General features: G+C 39.4%; 1 protein-coding gene across 4 annotated transcripts in view; it reads right to left on the minus strand.

The window, feature by feature from the left end:
* Nucleotides 1-1,843: 1,843 nt before the first annotated feature.
* The window catches only part of CTNNA3 (catenin alpha 3), a 499,026-nt gene continuing 484,394 nt past the window's right edge, over nucleotides 1,844-16,475 (minus strand). For 3 of the 4 annotated variants that reach the window (XM_065638800.1, XM_065638799.1, XM_065638802.1), the window contains one exon: nucleotides 1,844-4,093. In XM_065638800.1, coding sequence (XP_065494872.1) covers nucleotides 3,806-4,093 — 288 coding nt within the window. In that variant the 3' untranslated portion in view covers nucleotides 1,844-3,805. Of the gene's footprint in view, nucleotides 4,094-15,286; nucleotides 15,518-16,475 lie in introns of those variants that run through there. The other variant, XM_065638801.1, reaches the window with a different exon arrangement.

A 16,475-nucleotide genomic window follows, 5' to 3' on the forward strand; every position in this document is an offset into this window, starting at 1 on the left:
CCTCTCTGTCTCCTCCAATGCACAGCATTTGTTTCATTTTGTTTTTAAATCCAACCTGAAGGAATAGGGGTTTGTTTATCTCCTTATTTCCTGAGGCAAGTACATAGGCAAGTCCCCAAAGTTTAACCAAGAGCAGTACATAAGGCGTAAGTAGTACCTGGAAGCAGAAATAGCAGGTATGACCACATAGAATTTTACTCTCCACTACTGGTAAAGACTTCACAAATATTTTCTTCAAAAAGAAAACTTCTAAAAGCTCATTAAAGAACTTGCTGTATAAAACACATTTTTTCTTAAATGCTTCAGTTGTGGACCCACAGAAAGTAAACAGCACAAAACACTTTTTTGAAAAAGCTGAAGACCTTTTAAAACCATCTGGAACATCAGACTTGCATTATGTCAGGCTGCTTAATCATCTTCTTCAGTAGAGATGCAGCCGTAGAGCTTAACAAGTGATAGCAGGTTAAGTTGGGGGAAAAAGGACATTGGTCTAAGTGCAGAGGGTTACCACATTTGTTCCTCACCTTCCCCTCTCTCACCTCCAAAAAAAAGCCGATTAACTGTGTCAGAATAGCTTTTACCATGCACAAGAGCAGGGCTTCAGGAGCAGGCAGAAGTAGATGGACATGTGGTTTTAAATTTTCCTGAGGGCCCAAGAGATGAGAGGACTTCTGTTACCAGGAATGGCTCACTAAGTCAAGGCAATAATGAAGTAATTGGGACAAACTGCAAACTATGCTCAGCACAATCTGCAGTAACAGAAACTGCTGTTTACAAATTAGAATCACTAACTACTAAAGGAAACAATATCAGCAGTGAGAACAGAGTGACACAACCAAGTTATTAAAAAAATAAACATTAAACAGCTTTGGGATTTGTGGAAATAGCTTGAATGTGTTCTCTGTACTAACGTGTTTCAACAATGAAAAATGCAGTCTATGCCGTTTTGTGCTGCTCTGCTGATTTTATAAATAAAGTTGCCTTCCATCGTCCACCATACTTTGCTCCATAAGGTGGTAATGGGGAGAGGACAAGTCAAGCTAATGAAATAATATGAGCTGCTGAGGTGAGAAGGGGTTGCAGAGCTGCAGCTAAGAGCACAGTTTTTAAGGGTAAGGACATGGTATGGACATCACACAGAGTCAAAGCAACAAGGGAATGAAAAGTTATACTCTGAAAACTAGGGCTAGGAAGGAGGGAGTAGATTGCTGGATGAATTGAGTAGCTGCTTTTGAATAAAACTTTCTGAGCAGCACAGCGTTCTTCAGCATTAGTAGCGGCATAGAGGTGGTGGTTCTCAGCAGGCCGGCTGAGGGGGGCAATGAGCTAATGCAGGGGCTTTTTACATCTCCAGGCCTTGTGTCTTATCCCTCTGCCTCCTCACCCAGGATTAAATTTTACCTTGTTCTCCCTTGGGTTTGAACTTTAGCCGAAAAAAAAAGTCTAGATATAAATACCTCATTCTTCGTTCATTTAAAGGGTTGAGTTTTGCCCAATGAATTTCTATGTAATAGGAATAGTATCGGGTGTTGAGATCAAACTGGCTATCAAGTATGGCAAGGATGAGAGACTGGTGACTAGCACTGCAGGAAGGAGCACCAGACTAAGTAATAATCTGTGCTTTAGTGATACTAATGCTAGAAAATCTCTCACTTAAACCAGACTAATAGAGTACCCTTAGGGTGCTGGAAGGCTGGCACTCCTATAAGCAAACCTGTCAGGCTTTAGAACCGAGTGTTCACTAGTTTTGGAGACGAAAACGGAGGCACCTTAAAAAAATAATAATAATTTTAAAAATCTCACAACACTAAAAGATGTCTCCTCAGTGGTGTACATGCTTTTTATTAATAATGTGATAACAAGACATTAGTTACAAACATTTGATGTTGAGGTGACCTATATCAGACAAGGTTTTTGTCAACTCACCTGCTGGCTTCTGGACCCGAACCTTGCTGGGGGAGGAGGCAGTCTAAGGGGTGGGCCAGAACCTCAGGTGCTACATGGGGATTTTGGCTTTAAGGTGTGACCGTAACATACACTCTCCTGATCTCTGTACCACAAAGAATCTTTATCTTGGCTCTGCTCTGTCTGCTCTCCTGGACCGTTAGCTGCTTCCCACTCTGTAGCCCTAAGAGGACTAACAAAGACCTATACATGTTACTAAGATCTTGATGCAAACATGCTAGAGGGGATGTGAGTTGGAAAGAAGTAATTTTTCTTCCAAATTTCTCCTTTTGTTTCATATAACGGATAGTAAATTCTGGAAAGGGGAATAGTGATCTGTAAAAATTTTAATTGACGATCATTATAGATTTTGCAGAGTTTCTTAACCAACCACCGAGAAATTATACTGCTCCACTGTCCTGAGCTTAGAAACAGTCACCCCCAATAGGAAAAACATAGTTAATGGTTATTTTTGCCGCTCACATTGTGCTAGGTAGGTGCACTACTGTGCAAAACGTGATAACAGGTGACACAGAGCAGCAGCCTGTAGTCTGGAGCTGCCTCATAATGGCAATCAATTATGCATCATGAAGTTCTGGCATTTGAGGAAGCCCTTTCACCTTAGCAAATACAAAAAAACATACCGAAGGATCTACTTAATTGCTAAGCAAAGACATTTTTAGTAACAAGTGGAGTCTGGGAAAACTTAGTGACATGTCAGGGAACACAAGTTAAATTCTTAAAAAAAAAATGAGTCCGAGTGGATTTCTGATTCAAACAGATTTAGGAGATTTTTCTTTCACTATCTTACAGAAGCCTAGTGGTGATCACAGACTAATAGCACTTATCTTCATTACATACTTGGAGATATACTGCAGTCATTTAGCAAGTTGCTTACCAGAAGAGTCCTGCATTTAGGACTCTACTGTCATAAAAAAAGTAACTTAAATCACTACAGTTACCTTGCAAAAATCTCATCATGCCTAAGATTCAAGATATGTGTATGTGTATTTCACACACCGATCTCAGAATAATGATGTATTTCATATTTGTTCTTTTGTGCAATGAGTAGAAAAGTTTTTTATTGTTAATAGTTGTTTTATCTGAACTTGCAAGCGTACCAGTTAGCAGATTTATTGGGGCTCACAGAATAGAGCAGGAAGCAGAACACAGATTAATGCTAATGTTTCAGAAGGCTTTTAAAGAGCTATTATTACTGCTATGTTGCAGTCAATGCTTTTTAAAATTAAATTATTACATCCATGTTGAAAACACTTTTTGTGTTTCATCAAACATTTTCGAACTTACATTTCCAAGGCTGGGCTTGGAAGAGAGGAGATCTTCAGATGTTTCAATCTAGATAAAAGTTGACGACCCAGACTCCTAGCAACAAGCAGTCCAGCTGATCTGATCACAGCATAACAATGCTGATAAAGGATCTGACCCAATGAACATGTTTAAAAAGCTGTAGTCATAAAATACATGCAGTGTAGCACTGGCCACATTCACCCCTGGTGAAAAAACACGTAAGGCTAGTGAGTACAGTATGACTTGGGCAGGTTGGCACGTTGCATCCTCCTTTCCCACAGTCCCGTAACATATTGCTCAAAGTGCTCTGCTGAAAGCATGCCAGTATAAAGACATGAGAGTTTGTCACTGCAAGAGAATGGATATATATTTTTTTTTTTTTCAACCGTGTGCTTGTAGTTAATCCAAGAAAATTTTCAAATAATTTAAGCAAGTGTTATCTTACAGATTAAGAAAACCCAAAACATTAACATATGTAATTATTAAATAAGTGGAGAGAAAGATGAAAAATCATCCTAAATTCAAATATAGGAACACAAAAAGTGGCAGAATATTAGACTATTTCTCTGCCTCTGAATTCACTCATGACTTGAACAGGATGGATTCTCTTCTTTGCAGAACCTTTCCTGACAGCTGCATAGATTTCTTCTGGCTTCTCTCTTTTAATTAGGGGCTTCTTCTCCGGAGCCTTCATTCTCCACATCACAACAGGATGTCGTGGGCCAGTAGGACTCTGAATCCTGATAATCTTTGTGGATGCAATATAGGACATCTTCACTGTCTGCACCACAGCATTCATTAAATTTTTGGCAGCCTGAATTAGTGAAGTGACGCTATCCAACTGTAATAAGAAACAGAAATGTTAGCCTAGGAAGCTGGTCTGCTTTTAATCACAATATGCTGAGGAATAAACAATGGTTAAAAAGTAAAACTAACTTACCAAACCCTTTTTTTTTTTTTTTTTCCCTCCCTTGGTGTGTTTGATCATTATGTTCATGTTCCACTGCTCAGACTTAAAGTGATACACATAAATTTGTGCTGGTGGACTGTAAATAATTACGTAGGTAATGTTTGTTATTTTCTTTTTTTTTTTTTTTTTTTAAATCGTGAATTCATGATGCTTGTCTGCAGGGTCTCATTGCAATTACTACTGCCAAAAAAAAGCTATGAAAATGTGACCCATTACTTCCTTTGTATCTAGCACTAAGCAAAGTCTCCAGCTGTTCCTGTCGCATTCCAGGCTCCCACACTTGCTCCTGAGCAATGCTGGGATCCTGTGAAGTGGCTGGTGTTGTCAGAGCTGCTGAGCCCAGTCTCAGCGGCCAAGATTTTTAAGGGTAATTAAGAGTGGGATAGCACACACACCTTGCAGTGACTGTGTGGCATCTCAAATGCATAACAAACTAATCCCTCCCTATTACCTACTGCCACCGCCAGCAGCATACTGCATAGGTATACAAGCATTAAAGCAAAGGCGTTTTCCATCAGTACTCAGGGAAACAGGAAATAGTGCATTTAATTCGAGCCGAAAACCGGATAACTGGAACAAAAATGACAGCTTTAACAAGCAAGCTGTCTCTGCCATACTGCTCTGTAGGATAACACAAGGAAACTCAGTGGTTGCCCTGCTCCCTTCACACGTTTGCGGCCTGTGGGCTGAAAGCAGAGAGTGCTGGGGACGCTGCACTGCCTTAGCCACCTCCCCAGCCCCAAGGACTGCATCGGCCTAGCCAGCGGCTGGCTGACTTGGCAACACCGCACCGTGCAAATGGCAAACACGATCCTATGATGTGCATCGAGGCGGTTTATTCTGTGTTAACCCCCTCCAGCGAATCTTAATCTCAGACTCTAGACACAAATCTGGTCCAACGTGCTCCAGAAAGAGGCTTCAGGCAGCTTGTATGCAGAACAGAGTTATTCCTCTGAGGGGGAGAGCGGGTCTTGGGGCTGTGGCTTGATAAAACCAAGAACAAGCACCAGTTATTTGACAAAAGGCCAACACTGGCAAAAGTGCTGATGCCTGTAATTGGCTATCAGTGCCACTTCAGCCCTTGGAAATGAGAAAAGGCCTTTTTCTCATGTTCTCAGAACGCAGACTGATAAGGCTCGGGCTCATCCTGTCAGAAGTAGTAGGAGCAACAAACACACAGAAGTGGAGAGCTGGGGTGTGTGTGTATGGGGCTGTTCTTCTATCTTGTACTTCTAAAATCCAAGAGCAGAGAATTGCTGTATACGTTTGCCACAGCTGTGTGTCATGTTAGGCATTGTATGTCACTCTGGGCACTTCAGAGGGTACCGCCACACATCCAGTGCACTTAAGCAGGAAAAAATTATACCGTTTTAGGCAAAATGTTAACAATTTTATTTTTGGTCATATGCAAAACTTTTTTTTTTTTTTTGACAGAGTCAGATAAAGGATGCCATATTTCATTTTGAGCACAGTGCTTTTCGTACCATTGAATTTCTTTTGGTTTTCTTTGCTTGAAATAAAGGCTGTCTTCCTCCTTCAGCTTAAGGTACCTCTGCTGTTGTCATGGTGCACTGAAGAACTGCTAGGGATGAATCTTGGTGACCTAAATTAGTAGCTTTTTCTCTTCAAAGAAGACAGTACACTCCTATTTAATTACAAGGCTGACAAATTCAATTTGGAAAGGAATCTCCAGTCTAAATACCTTTAAGAAAGCCCTGCTTTACATATTTAATAGTATTTAGTATTTAATAATTATTATTTTTTAGAAATATTTGTTATTATAAATATTATTGAAATAAATAAATTCTGAGCCACCTGCTCTTTTGATATTGTCCCTAAAACAGGGGAGTGTTAAAGGTTAAATTTGCATCAGTGTGCCAGCATGAGAACAGTGTTGGTTTTAGGACCATATAAAAACTTCAAATGCAAGATCTACTTTCTAGAGAGTGTGGATGTGTATGTTAAGGTGTGTGTAGGCAGACACAGAATGCCAGTGTGCACACACGCTTACGTGCTCAAAGCGCATTGTTCAGGGCTATTTGTCACGATGAAAATAGTAGTAGTATTAGTCTATATAACCGGAGAGCCTACATTTCAATTTCTCAACATTTTCTTTATTGAAACATTTGTCTTCTGTAAGAGCAATGAAGTCAGTTCTCTAAAAGGGCCATCGGTTTTAGTGGGAGAATGAGCTCCAGCTTTGTCATCCAGCCTAACCATGCAGTCTTCTGCAATATGCAGATTTGCAAACTGAGTTGTTAGTAAAGAGTCAACATCTTCTCCCCTTTGTTACCTCAAATGAATTGATCAGGTGAGAGGAGTGTGTTATTGTCTGTCTACATGTTGATTGTGTAACACTTAGTACACATACACACAAATTCAAATAAGGCAATAATAAAAACACAGCTAAGGGGCTGGATTTAGTTGCATTTTGGCAACACTTCTGAAGTGGCAGAAAACCCCTTTGGTTAATATCACATTTACTGCTTCTCCCTGAAGTGCCAAAAAATGCCTACTAGTTCCCCTGCCTCCCGCCCATCCCCTGAAAGTTGAAGGCAGACATATGTGTGATGGGAAACTGAAATTATCTCTATACACCAAGAAAAGGTGTAAAATTTACCAGATGGCCTCTAAAGTTCATTCTTTGCTGCAGCATGTGAGCTTTTTTCTAAAAAGAAAGGATTTCCAGTTTATAATAGTCATGTAATCTTTGCGTGGTGGTATTTTAACCTAAGATGGTATGTGTATTTGGGGTCTGTGACTTATAAACTTCAGGGAGGCAGGCTGCCTGGCCACTCGGCTAGGTTTAGCAGTAAAATGTAGTTTTTGTGATACATTTGGAAGTGAAGTTCAGACCACATAGCGACCTCTAAGCCTAAAGCTTATCTGAAATGCTGCTTTTAATCCAAATGTTTTATAAACCTCTAGGCTCTCAGTAAGGTGTTCTGCTCAGAGGCCTTGTCATTACACATCTGACACATCTTCAGCCTCCACTGTATTGCTTTTTCTAGGGAGGCTAATGTTCCTCTACAAGTTTTCTTTCCCGCTAACCAGAAAATTAATTACACATGGGCACTTTTCTAGAACAGCTGACAACCCTGAGTTTGGAGTAATTCTTCCCCCACCAGTGGTCAATATTGGTGGCATCATACAGATGCACTTTCCTAGCATTGGCTGTGTAGTAACACCACTATGAAGCTGCTCTGCATTAGAGGGGCAAAACAAAAGATAGTTTTGTTTCTATGGCAAAAGGTATATGGGCTTAAGGGGCAGGGTTTTTTTCCTGAAGCTTCTCAGTGGCTTCGGTGTCTGTAATCCTCCCACTCTTTAGAAGCTGCCTGGAGTTAGAGCCACGCTAGGAGGATGGGCAGCAAGCTGGGCTGGGGGGCCAGGGGCAGGGGTAGTGACTGCTGCTGCGGGAGCAGGCACAAATAAAACTCTTCGCGTAGAAGGGAGAGAGCTTTTAGAAGAAATTGGTAGCAGCATCCAGACAGGATAGGTGATTGTCCCAAAACTTCATGCAGTTTTTATAGTGATTTTAGTTTATACTGTGAAATACGGGTAATGAACTGGAATCCTTTCAGGAGACCATTACAATTATTTGCTTTTCCTCTCCTCTGGCAGCTGAACAATTAGTTATCACCTCATTCTGGCATTTGTAGCTCCTTCCACAAAATGGCTGTGGAACAGTCCACAGCTCCTTCAGCACACCACTGCGGTCAAGAAAACTGTACTTGTATTTCTTAAAGTATAATCATACATCTATACTAAAAACTAATAATAAATAAACTTCATGGGTCAAAAATCTGAATTTTGATGAGGTAATTACAATGTGGTATATTAGCCTCATAGTTTGACAGAAGCTCTGGGGAGTGGACATCCATCAAGACCAACATTTTAAATGCTAAAAATCCAAAGACTGAATTATATATAAACTCAATTGTACAGCTGTAGCAAGCTGGAATGGCTGAATTCCCCAGCCCCCCTGCCATGCCAGAGGAACTGCACCTCTACTGTATTATTTAAGCTCTACAAAAGGTGCCCTGAGATACAAACAGGCTTGCAGAAACAGGTGTCTAAAACAAACTTTAAAAAAGGAGCTGCTGTGTGGGTCCCTGCAGAAAAGCAGGCAAGCTATGTACCACTAAGGCTGTTTAAACTGGGGGGTTTGCTGCAGTTACCATGGCGGGGGGGAAGAGGGGCAGTGTATGCCAGGACGGGCAGCAATTGCCATGAATTTTACTTTGCTCTTGGCAGCTCTGCATAGGCAATGAAATAGAGGGTGACTTACTGAATGTGGCCCTTTAGACTGTCCAGTTATCTGCAGTGTCTTAGTGTCCACGTTCCTCCCTCAGTTTTCTGTATACGTCTCATGTTAGTCTTACTTCTATACAGAAAATGGGGGTGGGGAGGGAGAGGTATTTCTTAACTGCATTCAAAATTTTGGAGCAGCTTTTGGAAGATGTTATTGGACAGGTGCTACAGTTGGTAAGAATCAGGCCATAGTGGTTTTTTTGGTCTCTAGAGAGCAGCTGTTCTTATACTTCAATGCCAGTAACATTATAGAGCTTGGTGTAAATCCACTGCTCTTCTATAAATCTCACGTATTCAAGGACTGTCTTCACTTGGATGCTTTTATCTCAGATACTCAGCAGAGTCCTCAAGGTCTCCTAACATATCTAGGAAAACTGATGAAATGAAACTTGGCATAAATGAAAGACTGATAAAATATTTATTGAGCATTTAAGGTCATTTTGTTTAGAGAGATTTATCTGCAAGCTCTTCAATTTCTAGCAAGTTGTACATAAAGATTCAGTAGCAAAACAAACAACAAACCAACTCCAAACTAAAAGCTGGTTTATTTTTGTGTGATTCCCACTTTTGCTCTTTCAACACTTCCCACGGAGACACAACATTCCAGCCTCCGTGTTTCAGGGGTCTGACTGTGTCAGTTAAGCTGGTAATTCACTAAAGGATTTAGGAAAAGCATCCCTTGCCATTTCTGTCCTCATTTAAAGCTGTTACCTGTCCTGTGAGCATTAGTACTTTGTTTCCATTGCAAAAGGAATACAGAATGTTTCTCTAACCACCGCAACTTCATATTGTGGTGAAACGCAGAAAATACAGACCTGTACTTAAAGAAAAAAAAAAAAAAATCCAACCACCTAATCCCCACCACCAGCAAAAACCAGACTGGCAGCACTCATGCTGAAATCAGCTCTCGTCTCCAGCCCTTGCGTTCTTCTTCTGGAATGAGTCCTGTGTGCAAGTAAGCACACTCTCCATTGAATAACAAAGCTGAAGAAAAGGGAGTTCAGGAAAAAAATGAATTTTGAAACTTTATTTTCAATTTGTTTACATGCTTTGTATTTTTCACATTTTTGTAAAATAGTGTCATGACTTGGCAATAGTAGCATTTCATTACTATAAGAAGTTTAGCCATGTAATAACTGATATATGATCAGTTATTTTTATTTAATTTTCAGAATGATTAAGAGAATCATGACTTTGACAGAGAAAAGAAATGCTTGCATTGCCATATGTCAGCAGGAGTTGTTTCCGTAGCAGTTAAAACAATTACAGAATTTCCTTATTCTCAAAGCATGTAAATAAGTCAATCTCCTGCTCACGTTCTTTGTGTAGATTTGCAGATGCTGTCTCTTTGATATAAAGAAGAGGCAGACAGTTCCCTTCTGGAATAAAGCTGGAAGAGACTACACAAAGCGATACTGACAAAACATTTCTTGATATGAAACGTGCAAGTCTGCTAGAACTCCAGATGTGATACTCTGGATAGGTCTGTGAGCTTTTTTTTTTTTTAAACAGGAAATTGAAGTTTTACTATTTGAGCACAGATTTATCAATTAGTTGTTTACAATCTCCCAAGTCCTATTTATAGTTCAGTCAGACTTTCAATTTTGCGTACAGGTGAAAACTAAGAATTGAATATAAAATATACAGTTCTTTAATCAGTGTTTAAAGTCTGAACATAAAATTCTTATGGAAACAATGTCAGTTATTAAAAATCTCTCTCGATTGAACCTCTAAGTTTAAATACATTCCTAGAAGCAAATTTTCTTTTTTACACTATAATGAGAGACTAAGACTGGTTTTTTTATTTCTCTGACAGCTATTCTGAAAATAACATGAATTCTACATTTCTAAGAAGAGTAGTGAGCTGCTGATTAGAGCGGCATTTAAGGTAAGGAGTACGTACTACATTGTGCTTTTCATTTCCATCCCACTTCTTAGCTATGTGTAACAATTTGCCATCGTGCATTATTTTATGGTTCTCTCACTAAGATTGCTATATAAAATAAAGTGATTTAACCTCTTAAAAGTAGCAGAACAACCCAAACAGGTAAACTATTGAGTTACATCCTGACCGTTGAAGACATCGTGTTTTTCCTTGGCCTGGCCAGGATTTTAACACTATTTACCTGACTTGTTTTCTGAGCTGAGGAGGTTCACATTTCCTTATTTTTTTCTCCACCCAGAATAGTGATAATTTCATTGTAGTGAAAATGGGGGTCTTGGTGTAAGAGTGGCACCATAAGTTCAGGAAAGCACAGGGACAAGTGCAGGAGTTAGAAGCAATTTTATTAACTGCCATGTTTCCCAGTACAAGTTATACATAAAATAAGCCCAATGGAGTCTTGCCATTGTGATCTTTTTTTTTTTTTTTTCTCCCCCACCCCCCCCCCACCCCATTACTGGGAACTGTTTCTCTGCCTTTTGCTCAGCTCTGCCCTTTGGGACAGCAGAGATTTCCTCCCCATTTCTGGACCCGGCCTTGGGAAGTCACCTCATCGTTCAGGTGGGTAATCTGAAGGGGTTTATTTTCAGTGGGTTGAGTTTTCCTAAAATGTGGCTATTTTGTTGGTTATCTCTGTCTGTCTGTCCAGTAATTACATTAGGGACACCAGGGGTATTTGGGATTGGTTCTGTGCTTTACCCATTTTTCAGGTGGGAAAATTGAATCTAATGAACTAAATAACTGACCAGAATCTGCTTCAGGCTGTACAAAAATTCACAGAACTGAAATTAAGCCCTATAATTAGACCAGGCCCTGTGTCCAAGTTAAATGATAAACAACTTACGTAAGTACTGTAAAAGTGTTTCCCTGAAACACCATAATGGCACATATGCTTAGACAGGTGGTTAGTTCAGTCCCTCCCTCGCTCCCTCCCGCCTTCGCTTGCAGGAAAGTTTAAAAAAAAAAAAAAAAAGAAAAAGGAAAAAAAAAAAGTCCTTGAGAAAAAGAGAATAATTGTTTAATATAAATTCTTTCCTTGCTGTTTCCATCAGTTTACTTTGTGAGGAAAAGGTGTGCTTGTTGCAATAATCTTTTATATGCACTGAGGCTCAGAACTATAAAATACATCCTGATTTTGTTGATTAGTAAAGTAATTATTATTAGGAAAAGTTAGCTGTCTTGTAGTGCACATTAGTAGTAACACTTCTTGTTGGTTTGAATTAGTTTTTCTTCGTAGATGGATTTTAGAAGGCAATAGCAACAGAGTTGTCTGTAACTAATTAACAGGAAAAAAACATATCTCCTTTTAATTCCAAAGGCTGGGAGTTTTCTACACATGCACCTACCAACATAAACTAGGCAAAAGCAGTGAAAGATGTAGTGTTACAAACAAACCACCAAGCAGTGAAACATTTATTTCAACTCTCAGTGAAAAAAACAAACACAAAAAACCCCTTAGTGGTTTACATCAACTTGTAGCAAATCAGTGATTTATTATTTTCAGAATCAAATACCAATAAAAGAAGCAGTATTAGGCTGGTGTAAAGCCCTGCAAGTAGCCTTCCACCATGAGTTCAAACAAACAGAACTGCAATATTATAGTGCAAGCAACTTGTGATTTAACTTGGTGGTAATTTGGGAAGTGAAATAGACATTTAAATCCAGCCTTGAAGCATGAAGTTAGTATTAAAGCACCCATGTTTGGCACAAAAGTGGACTTATGTCACTGTTACTGACGGTTTGGTTCTTGAGATACCAACAGGATAAATCAAATGAGACATTTTCAGGAAAAATAGCATGAAACAGCGTGTAGCGCAGAGGTAAGGCTGGCTAACGTGAGAGATCTCTTCTATGCCCAGTTCTGTGATACTGTAACTCCAAGAACTCTCTCTTCCAGATTCCTCTTTCCTTTTTAAGGCCAAAAAGCCTTGTCTCCCTTGCCAAATACAATATAAAATGAAATACAAGAAGATAATGACTATAAATAGCACAAAACAGAATTGCCTGGCAGAAATCAGAGAGTGCAATGCTCACGTACAAGGTATGTTTATTTTTTGCCCTATGAAATTCTCTATTTAAAGCCACCGCTGGGGGGGAAAAAAAAAAAAAGGGAAGCTGTCAGGGTGCAAGCCTATCATTGTGCAGTACTTGTAAATGAATTAGCTGATCATCTCCATAAATTAATGCAATTTCCGTCAATCTGCATGCTGCAAATGTTACCGCATTATGTTGTGCCTGAAGAGACACAAAATAATTCTAAATAATAGAAGGAATTGTCTATTTCCTGTTTAATCACACCTAGTGAAGTTAATCCTCACCATTTTTTATTTCTCCAGTCTACAAATTGGCAGGGCTAGCGGCATTATTTTAAAACCTACGTATTTTATGGGAGCATGAAAGACTAAACACTGATGAAAGATTTTTTAATGAATGAAAAAAACATAACCACAGTGAATGAAGAATTAGAAGCTAATGATTCATGCATCTGTTTCTGTCTTTTTCTGTCTGTGACCCTTTATAATCCGTGGGGCTGCGAGCATTGCTGTGCCACTGACTAGAATGAAGGTGCTGGAGCTCAGGCCTGTTTCACCTACACCACTGGTACGGCAGGGGTATTAATATTAGGTAAGAAACATGCAGGGGAGGTTGACAGTGTTGCAGGGAAGACAAGGGCATAGGGAACACAGATGAAAAACTGAAGATAATGCAATGTAGAGAAGGAATGACTCTGAGCTGTATTTGTGGATCACAACAGACTTTTTCCCATGCATGATGCTGTTTGTTGTCATGGGAATAAGTCCCGAACGGATGCTGGCAGTCAGCAGCACCTCCCTCACTACAGGCCTCTAGAGGTGAGAACCCATTGTCCTGCTGACAGAGATCCAGGTGCCTTATCCCGTGGCATTGCTGACTGCTGTTAGATAGTTAAGGTTCATCTGTAATGCCATTTTGTTGCAACTTTCTCCTCCATAGCTTCATCCAGAAGAAGATGCTGGTAAGACAGATGTTGTGACTTAGCTCTGTTTCAAAAAGACGGTTCTTTCTTTTACAGATCTACAAATACAGATAGAATAAGGCTACATCCTCTGCTCTTCATGCCTGTGTTATTTCCTCTGACTTGGGTCTTTAGGCTTCAATAGAGGATTTCTCCTGAGAAAAAAACCCCTCAATTCTTTGAGGCCTATTTAAATCCAAATCCTTGTACACAGTTGTTATTGTTGGAGAAGTGTGGAGTGCATAAAGTGCCATGTTACACAGTACAACTGCTTTTCCATGTGGATCTGTGGTCTGTCACCAGCTTTTGTTTAATCATTCTCACTCTGTACAGCCAAGCTGACTTGCCAGTGTGGAAGCTGATATTAACCACGTGAATGTGGAAATGTGTGGTTTCTCACAGGAGAGCAGCTTTCCTCCTCAGCTCTGCGGTTTGCATCTGCCTGTCCAGCTTGTGAGGAGACGGGACACAACAGACGGCAACTGCGAGGAGCCAACAACAAAGAGCTGAGGGATGACCGAGAATCAGGTACTTCAGTCTTGAGCACACATGTACACAGGTACAGGGAGAGAAATCGCAAGGGAAACAGTGAAAGCAAAAAGTGGAGCGACCTCTAAGTATGTTTATTTCCTAATGCTCGTAGTAAATCTTCACTTTCCACAGGAAGGATAAAAGTGTCAGATCTTTGACACTCATGAATTTTCTACTTAATACAAAATGAGTATTACTACCTGCAAAGGCGTACCCTCTTTTTTTCCTTAATCACGCCTGATATCTCTTTTTCTAATTTTCATTCTTTATTAGCATGAACTGATAAATGAGAGAAGATCAGGACTGGGGAGAATATAATCCTATTCTGCCGCAGTTCTGCCTCCTTGGAAAAAGAATTATGCTATTGATTTTTATGTGAACAAAATCTGAAGATTTAGTAGTGTTGCATAAACCAAAAAAAAAAAAAACAAACCCTTTTGGCTAGAACAGTGAAATTCAGATGCCTGAGAGGATACCTGACAGATAATCAGGGCACAGATGTTCTGTCTGCATATTTTGACATATTCTGTCTGCATAAAAAACACAGAGTTTTTTTCTTTATTGTGCTCCCACATCTGCAGTGTGTGTGCATGTGTGAGAGACAAAGTCTCTGCTTTCTTATGCAGAACTTTGTTTTGTCACTTTTTCCAAGGCCAGCCAACCTACACAGTCAAATTCTAAAGCCCCCCACGTGGACCTTCAAAGCTACAATTTGCTCCAGCTTTTAAAAAAAAAAAAATCAGCCATTGTGTATCAGTGAATTTCTCTCCCTCTCTGCTTATCACTTTATCCATACGTGTGTTTGTAATTCACATTTTCACTAAAGTTGAAGCCAAATACAAATAGTTAATTTACATATAAATTAGGACAAGTCTTATAGGAAAGCCATCGATTTGGTTTGGTTGCATTTTCATGTAACTACAATTTTAATTGAAAAGGAACAGTTTAGCACAGTCAGTCATTAATGGCCTCCCCTTCCCAATAACAGACTTTTAGACCAGTAAGACACTTTTTTTTTTTTTTTTTAACCACTGGTATCAACCAAGTGTGTCTCCACTGACTTTAAAAGGCTTTCCTTGAGTGCAGATCTCTTGGGGCACTGAGTGGCAGTTTTTCTCTCTTTTTATAGGCCTAATTGTATCACTCATAAATTAAAAAAAAGAAAATACAGTAATTTTTGGAGCATTTTCCAAGACTGCTTTAACATTATAACAACCACTATTTCTAGCATCTCACTTCACGAAACACTTCCAAAACTGTCCAGGACTAGGCATGTTCTGAATTTCTACTGAGTCCAAGCTGAGCACCTGTTTAAGAGTGTTTATTGAACTGGGTCTGAGTTAAGCATTTATTTGTACAAGTACTTGCTTTCCTGAACTGGAGTTTCTGGATGTACACAATATAAGTCCTCATCTGCTTGACACAGGATTAAGGTCATCCTTCTGGGGTTAATGAATGAAGTTTGGGGTTTCATTTTTAGAATTTTGCATCAGGATTACGTACTTGCCACTGTCTACATAGGGTAAAGAAAAGAAAACAATGTGAGTATCATTACAGTGGGAGAAAAAAAGATGACCACTAATCAGTTAGTCTCAGTAATGGACACAGGACCAGGAAAATTACAGATGGTATGTATCAGACAGTTTTCAGATTTTTGTAGGTGAAGGATCCACATGAATCCAAATTTGCGAAAGGAGCGGACAGTTCAAATCAGATAGACGTGGTGATGTGCAAGCAGCTTTATCTTTAGTTCTGTAAGCAAATAAGATTCATCTGTTTCTGTTATGCATTTGTCTGTCAGTCCTCCAGTAACTTTGTAAAATTTGGAAATCTGACGTGACCTAACTAGAATGTTCAAGAGACACAAGAATGCCAAAGACAAGTAATAAATCTCTACCAGCTCACAAAAATCACAGACTGATAGGGAAAAAAATAAGTCCCAAATGAGAGGTTCCAGAGAGGAAAAGACAGAGACAGCCCCAGTTCTTGTTGGTTCCAAAGTGTGTGGCCAGCAGCCTGTCTCTGAATTATCATTTGAATAGCCAATAAAAATATCCTACAAAAAGAGTGTTGCAAATCTCACATCAGCAGTAGAGGGTTCATTTCTGATTACTTTATAAACCATATAAAATGTACTAATAGTTTTACTGATGTATATATTCCAGACTACATGAATGTGGTTACCATAAAGAGGAAAGTATTCAAATAGTAAGAATGCATAGCAGGAATGTTTTTTTGTACCATTTATCAGATTTTATTTCTTGAAATCATAATCCCGTATGCTACAGGTAATAACACTGATAATCAAAGAATATGTGAAGGTGAAGGCATTATATGAATGCTTGTGAATGGATTTGTGCTGATGACAAGTGTGTAAAAGTGCCACAAAATCATAAACAATACCTTTTCCATGGTTAGTGGTACTTGGCTGTAATGGAGCTAATGCTCTTAAATTAATGCAAAAATTAAGA

The sequence above is a fragment of the Caloenas nicobarica genome, chromosome 7 (assembly GCF_036013445.1).
Source record: "Caloenas nicobarica isolate bCalNic1 chromosome 7, bCalNic1.hap1, whole genome shotgun sequence".
Classification (NCBI taxonomy): Eukaryota; Metazoa; Chordata; class Aves; order Columbiformes; family Columbidae; genus Caloenas; species Caloenas nicobarica.